Source organism: Taudactylus pleione, unplaced genomic scaffold, assembly GCF_031769625.1.
Source record: "Taudactylus pleione unplaced genomic scaffold, aTauple2 ptg000154l, whole genome shotgun sequence".
Taxonomy (NCBI): domain Eukaryota; kingdom Metazoa; phylum Chordata; class Amphibia; order Anura; family Myobatrachidae; genus Taudactylus; species Taudactylus pleione.
Genome location: NW_028284556.1, coordinates 20933999 through 20952503, shown reverse-complemented (window position 1 = coordinate 20952503; position 18505 = coordinate 20933999). Strand labels below are relative to the sequence as shown.

The following is an 18505-nucleotide window of genomic DNA, read 5'->3' as shown; positions in this document are numbered from 1 at the left end:
CCTTAATTGGCATAGCCTTGACCCCCTCCCTAAGATGATGGCCCGGTCTCCCCCTAAGGTAAATGACCAACTCGCCGCTATCAAAAGGCAAATTAAAATTGCACAGTCCAACAAAATCAACAAGAATTGCATACAATACAGCTTAAATGGGTGGGTGTGATTCCAGAACTGGAAAAGAGAAAGACGGCTCCTCTTCCAGATTATTTATAATGAATAGCAGGAGCCATGTCCTTTATTGCTGCCATAGGCTATTATTTTGATGGACACAATCCTGGCTACGCCCACTCTTCACCTTAACCCCTGGTGAACTAGCAATATTCAATCCTAAACAGAAAGCTTATCTTTCCGCAAACTTATTCAAGTATTCGGATCTATTTATCTCAATGTGATTAAAGTATCAGTCTAGTGGTGGAATTTGCAAGTGCCGGGCCCAGATGCAGAAATATGCTTTGGGTCCTTTCCTCCGCCTCACCCCAATATTTGATACCAGTATTTGATGCCAAACAATACAGACAGCATCCTAGTAACTGCCATACAGAATAGAGAGAAACCTGGGTAGCAGAGTTCTGTCCTATTCTGCACAGAACTCTGCGCGCGGCATCCATTCAGTGCCGTGAGAGGGCTGGGGGAAGCCCAGCTAGTGAGGCCCCTCCAGCCTGATGTTATTTGGAGGCATGCCATGCGGGTATGCCCCTCAGATAACATCATGTAAGGAGGCATGGCCTATGTTAATTAGGCCACACCCCAATTTCGGCCGCGCTAAGCACCCGGCCGGCACAGGGCGCTATTAGCCCTGGAGCCGGCCCTGGCTAAACCGAGTATCCGTTCAGCTACAAGTGGGAAGCATCTCCGCCCATTGTTTTCTGTCCACAGCCGCAACCATCATTATTTGTGCTGGCTATTGCACCAGCCCCATGCATGGTGCAAGAGATCCGTCAGCAGCAGTCTTCCCCTCTCCATGCACATGACTCAGAATAGCACAGAACTCTAGCTACACGCCTAAGACTCTCCTATGACGCTCCCACAAGGCAGAACAGTTCCATGCAATCGCATTGTCACCTCCCAGTTCCTGCCCAGAAACACACATTTCACATAAAGGGAGAGATGTACTAAGCTTTCAAGAGAGATAAAATGGAGTGAAATAAAATACCAACCAATCAGCTCCTAACTGACATGTTACAGGCTGTGTTTGAAAAATGGCAGTTTGGAGCTGATTGGTTGGTACTTTATCTCTCCCCAATGCTTAGTAAATCTACCCCTAAGAGAGATCCAGCGAAAATCCATCTGACTCTGAACTGGCCGGAGTAATACAAATTTATGCTATACTGTATACTGAATACTAATACTTGCTATTTGCATCTGTGAAAAGGGAAGCGTGCGACTCAGAATCCGCACTGTATGTGATGGCCAAAAATTTTTTTCAGTACTCACACTGTCTTTTTCTCTCTTAAGTACCTGAAGCAACAAGCGTCACCACGACTCTTTTCATCACACCTGACTTACGCTAATATACCTAAATCTTTCTATAAAAAGACCAAGGTACTGTATAGTCATTGTTTTTCTATAACTGGTTATACTGTTACATGTACAAATATATCAAACATGTCTTGTACATTAGCAAACCTTGTTAATTATATGTGCAAAATAAAACCAATCACAATTTGTTATCACTACTTTCCTTTTAGGTGATCATGTATAATCTAAAGGGTCATTAATACTAAATGGTTGTGGTATATTATGTCAACATTCAGAATGTCGACATTTGACACATCAAAATTAATAGTTAATTAATAATATAATGAACAGTTTGCATTTATTGAGTTTCTCCAGAGCCGGCCCTAACCTGTTAGATGCCCTAGGTAAGATTTTGGGTGGTGCCCCCAGCACCATCGCTAGTTCCACCTCTGACCCAGCACCCCTCTCCAAGCACAGCACCAATCAACCATCAGTAGAGATCACAGCAGCAGCCAGCAATATCCATCACCCCTCACCCATTGCTATCCTCATCCACAGAGATGTAACTAGACATTTTAGGCTCGTATTCAATTTGAGGCGAATAGTCACGACTTTTCGCCTGCTGAACTTTTCGCATCCTTCGCCTGTTTTCCAGGTGGAAAAGTATCGCGCGCGTGCCCGCTATTCCCCTATTCAATTTCAAAGTAGACAAAATAGGGAATCGTCGAAACTTGGATCCGCAAAAAAAACGGAATTATCGGGAAATTATCCTAGGACCCCCCTAAAGATGTCCAGACATGGGGGATCACTATGGGTACCCCCATTTTTGCCTGCAGAAGAAAGTTGGGTTTTTAAATAGTCGCGGCAGGTGCGGCTTGGAAGAAGGTGATGCAAAAGAGCATTTAGAAGTTTTTTTTATGGAAAAATAACTATGCCCATCACATTTGGGGTACTTGAAAATGGGTGCAAGCATATTTTTAAGTCCCTTAAATTATTTTTAAAAATTCTGCAAAAATGCACCTGCCGCTACTCCCGCAATGAAGAAAACACCTGCTGCTTATAAGGGAACCTCTCTGGACTCCATTCTGCTAATTTAGAAGTGTGTTCCCTATATTTTTTTCGCAACGGCGAAAAGTCAATGAAATTGAATACGGGGATATTGGAAATGGGCGAAAATGCCGGCATCGGCGAAAAATTATCGCGATAACGGACTTTTTGCCCCATATTGAATACGGCCCTTAGTGCCCTGTGCCAGCAAGAGCATTGGCGTGCCCAACCCCTTGTTTGTCTCCCTGCAGGCAGGCCCAGGCTACTGGACTCCGCAAAGTTCCATAGGAGGAGGAGCTGCTGTGGCTGGGCATGCCCAGCAGCCCTCCTTCAGTTGTGATTTTTGCTACTGCCCGCTGCCCCCACTGTCTCTGCTCCCCAGTGCCGCTATTGCTGGCTGTATGAGCTGCCGTCCGATCAGAGCTGAGCTAAGAGCTCCGATCGCGTTACGACAGGAAAAGCAGAGGTGTGTCCGTCTGTCCCAGTCCCATCATTGCCTGCTGTCAAGCTGAGTTGGCCCTAGGCTTGGAATGCATGCCCCTAGGCATATCAAATGCCCTATGCATTTGCCTAATTTGTCTATGCCTAGGACCGACACTGAGTTCTCTGCCGCAATGAACTATTGCAACTAACTTGTATCAATTACCTGTAATTGCTACATCATCAGAATCAGGCAGCTAGCCATTATTCGTTTGTTCAGCTTTCAATGTTTAGCTCTACCACAGCGGCTACAAGATACCAGGACCTTAGTGATTGCTTCAGTATACTGTATGCCCTTTTTGACTGTGTAAGCATCCCTCCTTCTCCAAAAGGGTTATTGCTGGTCCACAATATCCCATTGTGATGGTTCAGAGATTGTCATCTCTGTCAGCACCTGTTAATTACACAAATAGATCCTTAGCACTAAGGGCCTGATTCAGAGCCGGACGCTCCGAACGAGCGCCTGCTCTGAATCAGGGCGTGTTTTTTTTTTGCGAGGCGGCCTCGTGGACGCCCGCATAGCTGTGGGTTACCACCCACAGCTTATGCGAGCATCCATGATGATGGTCACGATGGTCAAGACTATCGCGACCATCGGGCTTGCGACGAGACCCTTGTGGTAGTGATGTCAGTGGGGCCGGACCCAGACGTTAGGCGTTCCCATGGGAACGCCTCCGTCTGGGCAGATGCGCCCCCGGCACGCCCACCAAAGGGGGCGTGCTGTCAATCACCATCGACAGCACGCCCCCTTTGGTGCGAGACCCATAACGATGGCTACACCGTCGTTATTCGGGTCTCGCGCATGCGCACGATGGAGGCGCTTCTGTCGAGCGCATGCGCATTTGGGAAACATCGACCCGCTTGCGAGCGCTCAGCGCTCGCGAGCGGGTCTGAATGAGACCCTAAGTTTGGGATATATATATATTTATTCTCCTTTATTCTTTTATTTATAGGACGCCAAGTTTGCAGAGCCTACACATAAATAAGTGAAAAAGCAACCAGCTACTTACATTGGCGGGCCCAGACAATGTCATGGCGGCCCAGCTTATGTTTAACGTTAGTGCGCGTAGTCTATTAAACTTTTAAGGTAGTTAACATGAAATGCTAAGGATTGCTGGACATCAAATTACCATTAAATCTGGAAGGTGATTAGTATTGGTGCCTCCTTTGCAAAGTTCACTAACTATTCTATTTTGTATAGATCTTGAAAATTCTTCGGAACCCAAAGGACACAGCGGTGTCTTATTACCATTTTATGAACAGCAATCCTATCCTTCCTACATACAGCTCTTGGGACTTGTTCTTCAAAGATTTTATGAGTGGAAACAGTAAGTTACTAATACACATACTGTATCATTAGATGCAGAAATATTAGTCACATTCAGCCAATGTCACCACTTCAATACTTTTTGGCTTCAACACAAATATATAATTGACAATTATATACATAAAACTGGGACATACAAGATAGGCAAAAATAATACATATATAAAAGGAAGGGTTCAGCACCAAATTCAAATCTCTACCCTATAAAAGGGAGACTCCGAGCCCAGACAAGTGACAGAGTAAAGCTGGCCACACAGTCTAAAGATTATCTGTCCAACCAGCCAACTAGTTAATTGGTTGGAATGAAAATCTGTTAACGTATGGGATTAAAAGATGATCAGCAATTTGCTCCTAAATGCCAGAAAACAGATGAAAATGGACGTTCAGACAAGTTTGTTAAATGTTTGATCTAAACAATTTGTTCAAAACTTGTCTGAATGTCCATTTTCATCTGTTTTCTGGCATTTAAGAGCAAATTGCTGATCATCTTTTAATCCCATACGTTAACAGATTTTCATTCCAACCAATCAACAAGTTGGCTGGTTGGATGTAAGTTGGTCTAGTGTGTGGCCAGTTTAAGAGTACTAGGTCTCATCCCTAGTTCCAGCATTCCTGTTCCTAGCTATTGCTATTTGTCAAATGAACTTGTTCCTGTTCTTGACTATTCTTCTTACCAGATTGCCTGTTCCCTGTTACCGTGTAGTTGATTGCTTTGCTCCTGTCTCAAGTTTCTTGTTTAGCTTCCTATTCAGTGCCTACCGGCTCTGTACTTGGGAACCCAGACAGTGACCGCTACCTGTGTGTTGGCCGCCACGAAGCCCAAACTTTCTTGTGGGGGTCCCTGGTGAAAACCACCGGCATGTTAGACTCCGTGCCTCTGTTCTGGGTATCAGTCAATCTTATAGTACGGGTCCACATCTACACTATCTATGCTTGAGTTGCAACATGCTGTCTCTAGCATGTGATATTGAATCCAGCCCTGGCACTTTTATTTCTCCATTTGCCATTATTGTTCACAGCATCCAAAGGGACAGTTTGCTCACTACTGTATGTAAATATTCATAGTCTATTAGCTAAACTAGATGATCTGAGAGCTTTGTGCCTTTTGCAAATGCCTGAAATTGTAATTCACATAGAAATGTGACTGTGTCCTAAAATTAGAGAGGTTTCTCTTACAATTGGTGGACATCCAGTTTTCAGGAAAGATAGGGCAAAGAGAGGAAGGGAAGTCTTATTCCCTATAAGATAGTTTTCTAATCCACCAGAGCAGTACTTTCCAAACTCATTCCTCAGGGAGCACTAACAGAGTGTTATTTCAAGTGAAATAATTAGCTTCACCTGTGAATCTTTTAAAATGTGTCAGCCAGTAATGAATATACTTGTGCACCAGCTAGCAAAAATGGAAACCATGCACTATTAGTGCTCCCTGAGGAATGAGTTTGGGAAACACCACACTTAGAGGGTGGAACAGAGAATAGAAAACTCCTTTGTGGGGCAGTCTTATTATTATATAGTTAGAGATGTCTGCAGGGACATAATTAGAACTTTGCGGGCCCCATAGCAAAATTATTAAGCCCCCCCCCCCGACTCGCGTCTACACCAGTGTGGGTATGGCTAGTGCTGGGTGTCACTGGGTATTGGAGGTGGAGAGGAGCTGCAGACAGGAGGAGGTGAAGGGGTAGGCAGGAAAAGGAGAAGGGGCTGGGTGCCACCGGGTATCAGAGGTGGATGGGAGGCAGGGATTAAAGGCAGAAATTCGGGGACTGCTGAGGCCAGGCACACTGCGGTCCACTACTTCCACATTCACAGCATTCTGAAACTGAGACTGAATGGACATGGACGCATTGTCCTCAGAAAGCAGACAGGTAAGAGAGTGGGGCCTTGTGTCTGCACTGTACAGTACTTCTGGCTGGACAGCGGTGGACCAGCCAGCGAGGCATCTGTCATTCTGCCCCATGCCCAACCCGCATCACACCAACCCCCAAAATGCAGCTCTACCCGCTTTACACTTACCTGTCCCTGGGAGTGCAGCCTCACATGCAGTGTCTTGCCTGGTTCTTGGAGTCTTCTGTATACAGGGTGATGGGTGCAGTCTTCACGCCAGGGTAGTCCACCCACGCTTTGGCTTGAATGTCAGGAATTATCTTTGGAGGAAACCAGGCACCACTCATTACCAGGCCAATACCATCCCTACAGTTAAGCATGGTGGTGGCAGCATCATGCTGTGGGGATGTTTTTCAGCGGCAGAAACTGGAAGACTAGTCAGGATGGAGGGAAAGATGAATGCAGCAATGTACAGAGACATCCTGGATGAAAACCTGCTCCAAAGCGCTCTTGACTTCAGACTGGGGCGACGGTTCATCTTTCAGCATGACAACGACCATAAGCACACAGCCAAGATATCAAGGAAGTGGCTTCAGGACAACTTTGTGAATGTCCTTGAGTGGCCCAGCCAGAGCCCAGACTTCAATCCAATTGAACATCTCTGGAGAGATTTGAAAATGGCTGTGCACCGATGCGTCCCATCCAGCCTAATGGAGCTTGAGAGGTGCTACAAAGAGGAATGGGCGAAACTGCTCAAAGATAAGTGTGCCAAGCTTGTGGCATCATATTCAAAAAGACTTGAGGCTGTAATGCTGAAAAAGGTGCATTACCAAAGTATTGAGCAAAGGTTGTGAATACTTATGTAAATGTTATTTTTAATTGTTTTTTTTTTTATTAAATTTGCAAAAAAAACTTTTTACACATTGTCATTATGGGGTATTGTGTGTAGAATTTTGAGGACAAAAATTAATTTATTCAATTTTGGAATAAGGCTGTAACATAACAAAATGTGGAAAAAGTGAAGGGTTGTGAATACTTTCCGGATGCACTGTAATGGGAAACTGGAAAACACCTTCAACAGAAATATAAAACAAAAACAAAAGCCTCCATCAAATCTCTACCCTATAAAAGGGAGACTCTTAGCTAGATACACTGGACAGTTAATGTTTTTATTATACTAAAAGCACTAGTTAAAATATAATTAATACATCGTAAAATAATCAATAAACAGAAAAATAACTAAAAGTAAGATTATTTCCAACTATATTGCTCTCAAGAATTGTTTCACTTCTCTGTTGACATATTCTCCACCATTATTAGATCTCAGTACTTGGTGCAGCGTAAAACCAAATCCCGATTGGAGGGGTCACTGAAGAAAACCACCAAGTGAGTTAGACTCCGCGCCTCTGGGCAGGTCCAGTCAAACCTGGGTTTGGCCACAACTAGGAGACTTAGTCTGTCACCCCCGTCTTTTTTTTCCACAACTATCCTAACCCCCCCCAGTTCTTATCCTCCTCAGAGGTTATTCAGTGCCCGGTTGTGACACATAGACACCTTGTAGATGGGAGGTCCTAATTAGGACATATGTAAATAATACAATGATAGAGCAGTATGATCTCAAATAACTGGGTACTTAGGCTTATAACCGCCTTATAATCTTCTTAGGGTAGTCTTTTAATGTTGGTATCAGCATAGATATAAGACAAACATAAATCTGAATTACTGTAGATGGCTTTGAGAATGGTGTATTCAACACCCAAAACAATTGTAAAGGTAGGTAATCAAATGGTATAAGTCAAAACCTGAATCAAAGGTGAGGAATAGCATATAGTCATACTGTAGGTAAGGAATTACATGATTAGTATATTGCAGTAAAGCAGAAAACCTATGATTGAGATAATAAACCACCTGTAATGAGATAAGTGTCTCTCCGGAGAGTGTAATGGTGTGATGGGAGAAGAAAAAAAGGCCAAAACTGAAGATGTCACCCTGCTTCTGCTGTCTCACCCCTGTGCAGGCACAGAATGGTGGATGAGAGCGCAAGGGGACTGGTTTGGTTTGGGGAGTTCGCCACTACTGCTATCCTGATGACATCTGTGATACACACAAAGGACCTGATTCAGAGATGGATGCTGTTAGCATCACTGCTGCATCTTTGGACGCAGCACCTATGCTAATATATGCTAATGTGGCAGGAGTCATCTGATGACAAAAGATGCCTCATGCCAGCATCACAGATACATATGCTGGGTCTAAAGACGCAGCATAGGATCACCATTACTTTCTTAGAATGGGCAACAGAACTGCTCAGCTGGGGCCAGGAAATCTGCATAAAAAAATGCAGATCCTGGCCTGGCAACACCTGCAAAATGAGGGCGACATGCCTCTGTTTAGTAAAACAGCTCCTTTCACCGCCCTTACCCCATCCCCAAATGGCCACAGCATGTGAATAATGCTGCATCTGCGAGCTATCCCGCAGGACCCATTCTGCATAGGCACAGAATGGGTCCTGCGCATGTGAAGTCCCCCCGCCATCGGAGATGTACAAACCAACGGGTTTGCGTACATCTCTGTATCAGGCCTAAAGACAGGACCCACACCTCCAGGTACTTCACTGCTTTTCTCCCTTTCATATGTTCTCTCATCAGGCTTAGTGCCTGATTCGGAGATGGACGCTAATGCAATCGCAGCTGTGATTCCGCACGGATCACATCTGTGAAAATATTCTATTGCTTCCAAAGCTTACCCAAGCATAAGGACATCCACTGATACCTTTTCAAATTTGTCCAGTGTCACTCTCCTGCGTAAACATCTGTAACATCGACGAACATGGACCAGTCACGCAGCATGTAGAGCAAGCCTGACCAGCCACAAACACTGCAGCTCTCCTGACATGTAGAGAGCTTTCATGCTACGAAAGCGATCTCAATGGCTAATTTATGTACACTGATGAAATGGAGTTTAAATGGTGAGTCACGTCTGCGTATGCTTAGCCACCCCCCGTTACCTCCCCCAAACGCTGACAACCTGTCACTCACTTTGCAAGTGAATTTTCTGTGCGGCCATAATCGCAAAACAAATGCTACGTGTGCGCAGTGCGCCTTACAAGCATGGACAATGGCCAACAATAACTCAATCTGCTTAAATATCGCCATTGCATCCGTCAGGCCTTTAGGTTGGTATGCCCTGCAATGCCTCATGATACCTGGGCGCCACCCCATCCTCAGGCACTACAGTAGATCTAGATTTTTAGCGCATTTCTGTATATTTAAAGACAATTTCTATTACTATGTGATCCTATGCACCATTCCACAGAGCCACAGTGCTTGGCATTCACCATACAGTACTGGTGTTACTTTCAGTCTTACCTTCCTCCTGCCTGAGTACCTAAGTCTGCTGTCACCCTGCACCTTGCCTCCACTTACACTTTGCTGGATTACATCTCCCCTGCCTGCATATCATTTCAGCTCACCATACCTGCATACTGGATTGTTTCCAGCCTGTCACTATCTGGACATTCTCCCATTGCTTCACTACAGTTCCCAAGTGCACTTCAGGCTTGCCTACCCTCCCGATTTGGCCATGAGCCTCCTGATTTTCGGGTCCCGCTCTGGCCCCCCGGGAAGGCAGGCAAGCCTCCCGTAAGCCGCCATCCCTCCCTACCCCCCTGCAGAGTTACTAGGGAAACCCCCGCAGCGGGGAGGCCCGGTGACGCGATTCGCGCTGAATTGCGTCATCGTGGCCCCGCCCCCGCTTTACAATGCCGTTTACTCCGGCATTGTGATGAGGGGGCGGAGCCACGATGATGCGATCTCGCGGCCACACCCCTGGCACTGGCCACGCCCCCGCAATGGCGTTACCATGCGGCCACGCCCCCCGCTGTAAGCTGACATTCAGCCCCCTCCCGGAAGGAGGGAGCTAAATGTCGGCAAGTATGGTGCACTTCAGTGCTTTGCCTGGACATTTACTTTGCCATATTCATGTCTAATAAAGTATTTAAGTATAGTGTGGACTGCAGTGAGAGCAGTCTGCAGTACACAGTAACACTACACAGTGTGTTTATTATAGCAGCCAATGAGAGTCAGGCAGACTCTCATTGGCTGCTGCGTCCACGGAGGGAGCCGGGCTGGAGCTCACTCATGAGCTTCGCCTTCTGGCTCCCGCAGTGGGTGATCGGAGAGATGTCATGATGTCTTTCCCATCATGCAGAGCGGGAGGACAGGGGAGCTGACAGCGGCGGGCGCAGGAGTGGTGATTCAGGAGTGTGGGTTTTTTTTGTGTGTGTGTTTGTCTTATATAAGCAGGGGGGCCACTACTGGGGGCACTGCATAGGGGGAACCACTACTGGGGGCACTGTATAAGGGGCACTACTGGGAGCACTGCATAGCGGGGACCACTACTGGGGGCACTGAATGGGGGGACTACTACTGGGGGCACTGTATATGGGCACTGTATAGGGGGACCACTACTGGGGGAACTGCATATGGGCACTACTGGGGGCACTGTATAAGGGGCACTACTGGGAGCACTGCATAGGGGGGACCACTACTAGTGGAATTGCATAGGGGGACTACTACTGGGGGCACTGTTAAAGGTCACTGCATAGGGGGTAACACTACTGGGGGCACTGCATATGGGGGACTACTACTGGGGGCACTGTTAAAGGGCACTGCATAGGGGGGACTACTACTGGGGGAACTGCATAGGGGGGACTACTACTGGGGGCACTGTATAAGGGGCACTGCATAGGGGGACCACTACTGGGGGCACTGTATAAGGTGTACTACAACTGGGGGCACTGCATAGCGGGGGCTACTACTGGGGGCAATGCATAGGGGGGACTACTACTAGGGGCACTGCATGGGGGGCCCACTTCTGGGGGCAATGTATAAGGGGAACTACTGGGAGCACTGCATAGGGGGGACCACTACTGGGGGCACTGCATAGTGGGACCACTACTGGGGGCACTGTATAAGGGGCACTACTGAGGGCACTGTATAAGGGGCACTACTGGGGGCACTGCATAGGGGGACCACTACTGGAGGCACTGGATAGGTTGGCCCAAAGCATATTCTTGCATCTGGGCCCACCACTCTCTAGTTCCGCCACTGCACTATCTGGTGCACTGGAAGACAACGACCTTGGTGATGCCACTGTGTTGCATATACATGTAGCAGACACTCACTGACACCCATTCCTATGATAAGGCTGGCATCCAAAATACAGGTATTGAAAACATTAGTTAGTTTCAGAATATTTTGACAATGTTTTCTTTATTTTAGTACTTTTTGGATCATACTTTGATCATACTCTTGACTGGGAGAAACATATTGATGATTTGAATATACTTGTACTTACATTTGAAGATATGAAAACGGTGAGTGACTGTGATATAGTATGTACTATATACAGTATATCACTAGTATTCATATTGAATGTTTAGAAGATTATAGTATAATGCTTGTTATGTCACTTTTATTGCTGATTTCCCTGCACATTGTACATCATTGATTGTGAGCCTACATTAGGGCCATTTTAGATTTGGGCATAATTGCCAACATTCTAATTAGAGATGTGCGAGTCCGGATTTCTGAAATCCGAACACACCCAAATTGAGGAGTTCCAAGTAGACTCGAGTCACGGATTCACTTTTGTGACCCGGTTCAAACTAAGGCCCTCATTCAGACCTGCTCGCAAGCAGGTTGATGGTGGGGCACTGCGCACGTGCCACGCGTGCCGCGTGCGTGCGCAAGCCCTGGAGCGAGTGAGAAATTCACTCGCTCCGGGGCTCGCTACAAACGGGGCGGCTGTTGATGTTGATCGACAGCTCATTACATTGATGCGTTAACGGGTGTTAACATGGGTTAACGGGCGATATCACAGAGAATCCATGAAAGTTTACAGATTCATGCCTTAACCATTTTGTTATCGGGCATTTTTTTTTCACTGCCTGTGCAGTGGCGAAAAAAATCCCCGATAAGTGCTGCTGCCGATGGCCTCACTTCCAGACTAATTGAATAGTCCTGGGGGATCAATTATCCCACTGTAAATTATCAAGTCTAATTGAATACCCCTTCAAAAAAATATTTAAAAAGTCAGGGCACCAAATATAGTAATATTTTATTAAATAAACACTCCCATACACTCCTCATTCACCAATTTATTACTCACAAATCCTTGGAAATGATGCCCTTGATGCCCAGGTATGATACCACTTGTGGTTTTTCAAATGCAATCATGCCCCGGCAGCCTTGTTGGGACCAATAGTCCACCTGTAAAGACTTCTGCACCTCTCAACACATGAGTAGAGACTTCAGTGTCATCATGGACCCTGCATAGCCGTTCTGCAGGGTCCATGATGTCCCGCCCTGTCTACCAGTCATAGTAACACTTGTTAGTAATTTTTTTAATACCTGCTGATTTGAAATGATGTACAAGTTAAGTATCTCTTTCTTTGATTAAATGTATTACTTAACCTTATTACTCAGAGAGTAGTTTGCAGCTCTTTTGAAGGTTATGAGGAGACTATGTGGACCCTGACGTGTATCAAGTTGCCACAACTAGTCTAGTAGACCTAAAGATAAATGGTAAAAATCTTACATCTAACATACAGAAAAACAAGAATTTATTGTGCAGTTGGTCAATTGAGACATTTGCAGAGACACAGAGACAAACATTTCTGGTGATAAATATTTACAGCCTGGAGCTGTCCCAGAAAATTAGATCGGTCTGAATCAGGGCCCTCCTACCTTAAAATGGAGCGGCCTCCTGGCCACTCGTATAGCTGTGGGTGACCACCCACAGCTATAGCGAGCGGCCATGATGATGGTCGCGATGGTCAAAGACCATCGCGTCCATCGGGCTGGTGACGAGACCCTGCGGTAGCGTCTCGCTTCCGCAAGTCCAGGAGTGATTTTGGCTCTATCAGAGCCAAAATCACTCCCACTGACATCATTACTGATGTCAGTGGGGCCGGACTCAGACGGTAGGCGTTCCCATGGGAACGCCTCCATCTGGCAGTCACGCCCCCGACACGCCCACCAAAGGGGGCATGCTGTCACTCACCATCGACAGCACGCCCCCTTTGGTGCGAGACCCCGAGCGACGTATTTCTCATCGCTCGCCGAGTCTCGCGCATGCGCATTCGCCAAACATCGACCTGCTTGCAGGCGAACTTCCCTCGCGAGCGGGTCTGAATAACCCCCTATGTCTGTAGCTTTTCTTACATGCACATATTGAAGTTTACTAAACTAATTGCAGTAATGTATTATTTGGACTAGTTCTCGTTTTTGTTATTGATTCCATTCATATATAAATGCTTTGTTTTAATTGTTATTTTCTTAAAGGACTTTACTAGAGAAATAAGGAAAATAGCTGACTTTTTTGGATCATCTTTGACGGATGAGCAAATCCAGCAGGTTCAAAACAAAACTGCTTTTAAATCTATGAAAGACGAATCCACTGATACTCATGGAAGTTTTGGAAAGGTTTTCTTCCGAAAAGGTAGACAATTAAAAGAAATAATGTAGATGAATTGTTTACTTTTGGAAATAAAAACACACATGTACTTCATGGTGCATACACACAGTCCAACTTGCTCGATCATCGATATATCATTGAACGATTTTTTTCTACTTTAAAAATGAATGCTATCGTTGAACGATTTCATCAACGATCATGAACGATAAACGATATCTGAGTATTTAAATGATGCCATCGACTAAGTTGGCCTGCATGTATGGTCGACCTCAGATATAGTTATCGTCCATACAGCCACGCGCATCGTTGGTCGTTGAATGCAAAAAAGTAAACGATATAACGATAAACTATATCGTTAGCGTTCATATCGTCCTGCAAAGTTGGACCATGTGTATGCACCATCAGACTCACATAGTATAGCACCCGTACAGAGGGCTACAGTGTATGATCATATCTAGGAAGGAAAATATATACTATTCCAGCAGAGATTTTATCTGTATCTTTCTCTACACATCCAGCAAAACAGATGGACATACTTGTTGTAAGTTGTAAGTCATAATGCATAGAAAAGCTTGTTTGTCTGCATTTTCTGGTGAGTGAACTAATAACGCGATTACATAACTAAAATTAAGTCAAATATTTTCTGAAGTCTATAATAAATCATAATAAGAAGTAGAATACTTGCTAATCAAGCATTCAAATAATATTATGAATGGAAAAGTTTTACAATCAACGAGTTTTATCATTCACAAAGAGGGATAATACCCATTGTGTATGATAATGGTGCTCCAGCCAATCAGCTCCTAACTGTCATCTGCTTGAAAAATGACAATTGGGAGCTGATTGGCTTGAGCACCGTTTATCATATGCAACGAGTTTGCGTATGATAAAATTTGTTGACAAATAGGCCCCATACTTTTGGAAAGTTCTGAAAGCCAGTGCACTGCTCAGTGCTAACTGCAAATAAGGGGATGCGGCAGAAAATGTTGATGTTTGGGATGATGACAATCAGAATGTAGGCACCAGAATGTTGGCACCAGATGTTCTGATTGCTGACATTCAGTATGTCGATATGGACGGGAGATTGTCATTCTCAATGTCAACATTTACATGATGTCATCATTGCCAGAATGTCAACATTATGAATGTTGACTGTTGGCATGTCGACCATGCAGATATTTATTGGTGAGGTGAATATGACTAACCCTAAAGGTGCGTACACACTAGACGATATTTTGCACAATTTGCCCGATTTCGATGCATCGGAACGACAAATCGTGTAAAATATGTCCAAATCATGAGAGTCCACTTACGATCACGATGCGCGTACCTGCGGGTCGTACATCGCATCTTCAGATCTTGCCTACAGCAGGCAAGATCTGCCAATCTCGGACACGACGCACTGCAAATTGTTAAGGATGCATGATAGATTGCATGACATGTCCTGGAGAGCTGGGGAGCTGCCGGAGAGAGTTCAAGGGAAATCCCTCAGGAGATCGCATAGTGAGCACACCGTCCAGTGTGTACGCAAATTAAGCCTATGTTGACATTCTGAATTACACTAAGGGCCTGATTCAGAGCTGAACGCTCTGACCAAAGCGCTCACTCTGAATCAAGGCCCTCCTCCATGAAAATGGAGCGGCCTCCTGGCCGCTCGTATAGCTGTGGGTGACCACCCACAGCATATGCGAGCGGCCAAAAAGATGGTCGCGATGGTCTTGACCATCGCGACCATCGGACTTGCGATGGAGACCCTGCGGTAGGGTCTCCCTGCCACAAGCCCTGGAGTGATAACGGCTCTTTCAGAGCCAAAATCACTCCCACTGACATCACTAGTGATGTCAGTGGGGCCGGCTTCAGACGGTAGGCCTTCCCATTGGAACGCCTGCGTCTGGCAGGCACGCCCCCCAAAGGGGGCGTGCTGTCAATCAACATCGACAGCACGCCCCCTTTGGTGCGAGACCCGGAGCGATGGAAAGCCCGTCGCTCCCCAGGTCTCGCGCATGCGCACGACGGAGCTCCCTCCATCGTGCGCATGCGCAGTGGGGATCATCAACCCGCTTGCGAGCGTCCTGACGCTCACGAGCGGGTCTGAATGACCCCCTAAGAACATTCGCCCAAATAAGGTGCTGCAAATCATAGCAGCCAATCTGTTTGTGTGATTATTCTATTATTCTAGCAGAGTTAAGTTGCTGTTTCCGCTGATTGTGTACAGCACTTTTGTTTACAGTTGCCCAAGAGCTGCAGTGTTCCCGAATCCCGATGCCAGCATCCCGACAGGGTTAGGATACCAACACCTGTCGGTCGGTATCCTAACCCTTCCCCTCTCCTGACCCTTAACCCTCCCTCCCCGATGCCTAAACCTAACCTCCCCCCTAGTGCCTAAACCTAACCTCCTCCTCCCCGCACACCCCAAACCTAATCCTTAGTGCCTAACCCTAACCCTCCCTCTAGTGCCGAACCCTCCCCCTAACCCCGCTACTTACCTTCGGGATGCTGGTGGTCGGGATGCCAGTGCCAGGATTCTGACAGGTGTCGGGATTCTGGTGCCGGCATTCTGAGGCCGGAATCCCCAAAGTCAGTATTATGACCGCATCCCTTAGAAAACCTGTTATATGTAAAGTATCATAGCACAATTACGCTAATATCATACTTACCGACCTTTTGGCTACCCCCCTATGGGAGGGGGCAGCCAGGTCGGCCCTCCGGGTGGCGGGGAGGGATGCTATTGTATCATTGCTGCCTCGCCCCTGCTACACAATGCCGCTACTACTAGCACTGTGGAGCTGCGGCAGAGCCACAACGTGATTCAATGTGAATTTCAGCATCAGCTGTGCCACCCACTTCACTTGGGAAGTAGATGGCCGCGGCCGGTAGATCCAGCCTGCGGTAAACTTTCTTACTTTTTCGGGTGCTGGAAGCGCCACTCGATTTTCGGGAGCCTCCCAGCCGTTCTGGAGGGGTAGGCAAGCATGGCTAACATTCACTTGTTCAAACAATATACATTTTCATTGTAAAGTTACCTTAATTTCAGTGACCAGTGCCACTATACAGTAGGTGAGAAAAATCACCATAGATTTAGGATATTTTTACTTCAACCTCTAAACTGCCAACAATCAGACTGTTCACCAAATAGTAACAATAGGTTTATTTGCCACAATTTTACTGATATATGATTGAAAAATCAAAACTTAAACTGTAAGATTGTTAATTATCATAATATTAAGCCCTGGGGAAACTGTTTCTATTTTATTTCATATTTATTAATTTTATTTTCTTTTCAGGAGAAATTGGGGACTGGAGGAGTCTTTTTACTGAAGAACAAAGCAGAGAAGTAGATGTCAAGTTTGAGGAGACGCTCGCAGGAACAAGGCTGGGAGAGAAGATAAACTATAAGAAATACTGTACATTTTAGCTTACTTTAGCTTACTTTTCAAATCAAATGATATAGAATTGTGTTAAATAAAGTTACTGCACAGATACAGACTTGTGTATGGTATTTCTGGGAGTCAGCCCATCATAACTAAAAGTATCCAATATGCAAATAGTCAGAAAAACTTTTGATTACAAGCTAACAACATGTGATCTATATGGCAGAATATGGTGAAAATTGGGTCTTATTCAAGTAGAAGCATCACCCGGCGGAGAAGAAGTGGGCCTAAATAAAAGGGTGGGGCCTTGTGGGGGATCCCAATAACATCACTCCACACTGTTGGCTCCTCTTCTATGACAGGAGCCGGATGCTTCAGAAGAATTTCACACTGCAGCACCCGGCTCCTGTCACTGCAGAGGAACCGGCATTTTGGTGTCACCCCCTTCGAGGGTGCGGCCTGCACCCCCCTCATGATGCCACTTTATTCAGGAACACAGTATACATATATATTATACGAAATAGAACAATATTGTTGTGAAACTGAGCCTGATACAGAGTCAGACGCAGACGCACCATCGGCGCACCATCGATTGTACCATCAAAACTTACACCACCCTTATGGCAGTGCAGTTTCTCTGTCTGAGTATGTCCACCTATGGGAGCGGCTGTGCTTCTTTATATGCAGGCGCTTTCAGCGACACACCTGCACCAGCTTCACCACCCCCTGTTACCTCCCTGGAATGCCCACTTAAATTCAAAGACCTGTTCTGTTCTGCATCTCGTAGCATAGACATTATGGACACATGCGCTGTGCAACTCAGACTCGTGAGCAGACTTAAAACATCGGCCACCTGCATGTAGCATCAACACTGCGTCTAACGCAGACTCAGGCACACTATGTGCAAATGAGTGAGAAATCTGAGGCAACAGCGAGACACAAACAAAGAAAGGAAGAATCTGCACAGAACTGTAATAGAATTTTAGTAGATTTTTTTAAACCAACCATCTAATATCAATTTCTAAATTGCAAAATCTAATATTGTTGGTGGTGCTCCCAAAGCCCAATAAAGTGTGTATAATAAACAACAAAAGAGAAAAGAATGGGACTAGTTGGTGGGGCACTCTTAAATATATAATTATATGTATATTAAAATAACTTTTATTATATAACACTAAAATTATAAGGTACCATACACAATAGTCGAATTTTAACAAATTATATAATTAATCACTTGCTATAGTAGGATTTCATTTAGCATAATTAAATCTTTCGGCAAAATATTATTAGTATTAGCATACCACTGGTTATGATTTAGTTTTTAAGAATTAATAATGACACTGTAATAGTATAGTAGTTGTACAATTGAGTATTATCAGAAAGTGCTCTGTCCTGTGGGTTTCTAGTCCTAAAATTCCTCTTTTAATCTACAGCACCTGGTATTCCCCAGAGGTCTTCCTTCCAAGTACTAACCAGGCCTATTACTGTTTAGCCAAGATCAGACGGGATTGGGCAAATCAAGT

At 45.4% G+C, this 18505-nt stretch overlaps 1 protein-coding gene across 1 annotated transcript in view; it reads left to right on the top strand.

The window, feature by feature from the left end:
* LOC148521939 (sulfotransferase 6B1-like) overlaps nucleotides 1-17026 on the top strand; it is a 45901-nt gene extending 28875 nt beyond the window's left edge. Inside the window, exons 3-7 of the mRNA XM_088474503.1 lie at nucleotides 1453-1539; nucleotides 4184-4310; nucleotides 11415-11509; nucleotides 13479-13635; nucleotides 16896-17026. Coding sequence (XP_088330629.1) covers nucleotides 1453-1539; nucleotides 4184-4310; nucleotides 11415-11509; nucleotides 13479-13635; nucleotides 16896-17026 — 597 coding nt within the window. The remainder of the gene's footprint in view (nucleotides 1-1452; nucleotides 1540-4183; nucleotides 4311-11414; nucleotides 11510-13478; nucleotides 13636-16895) is intronic.
* The last annotated feature ends 1479 nt before the right edge of the window (nucleotides 17027-18505 follow it).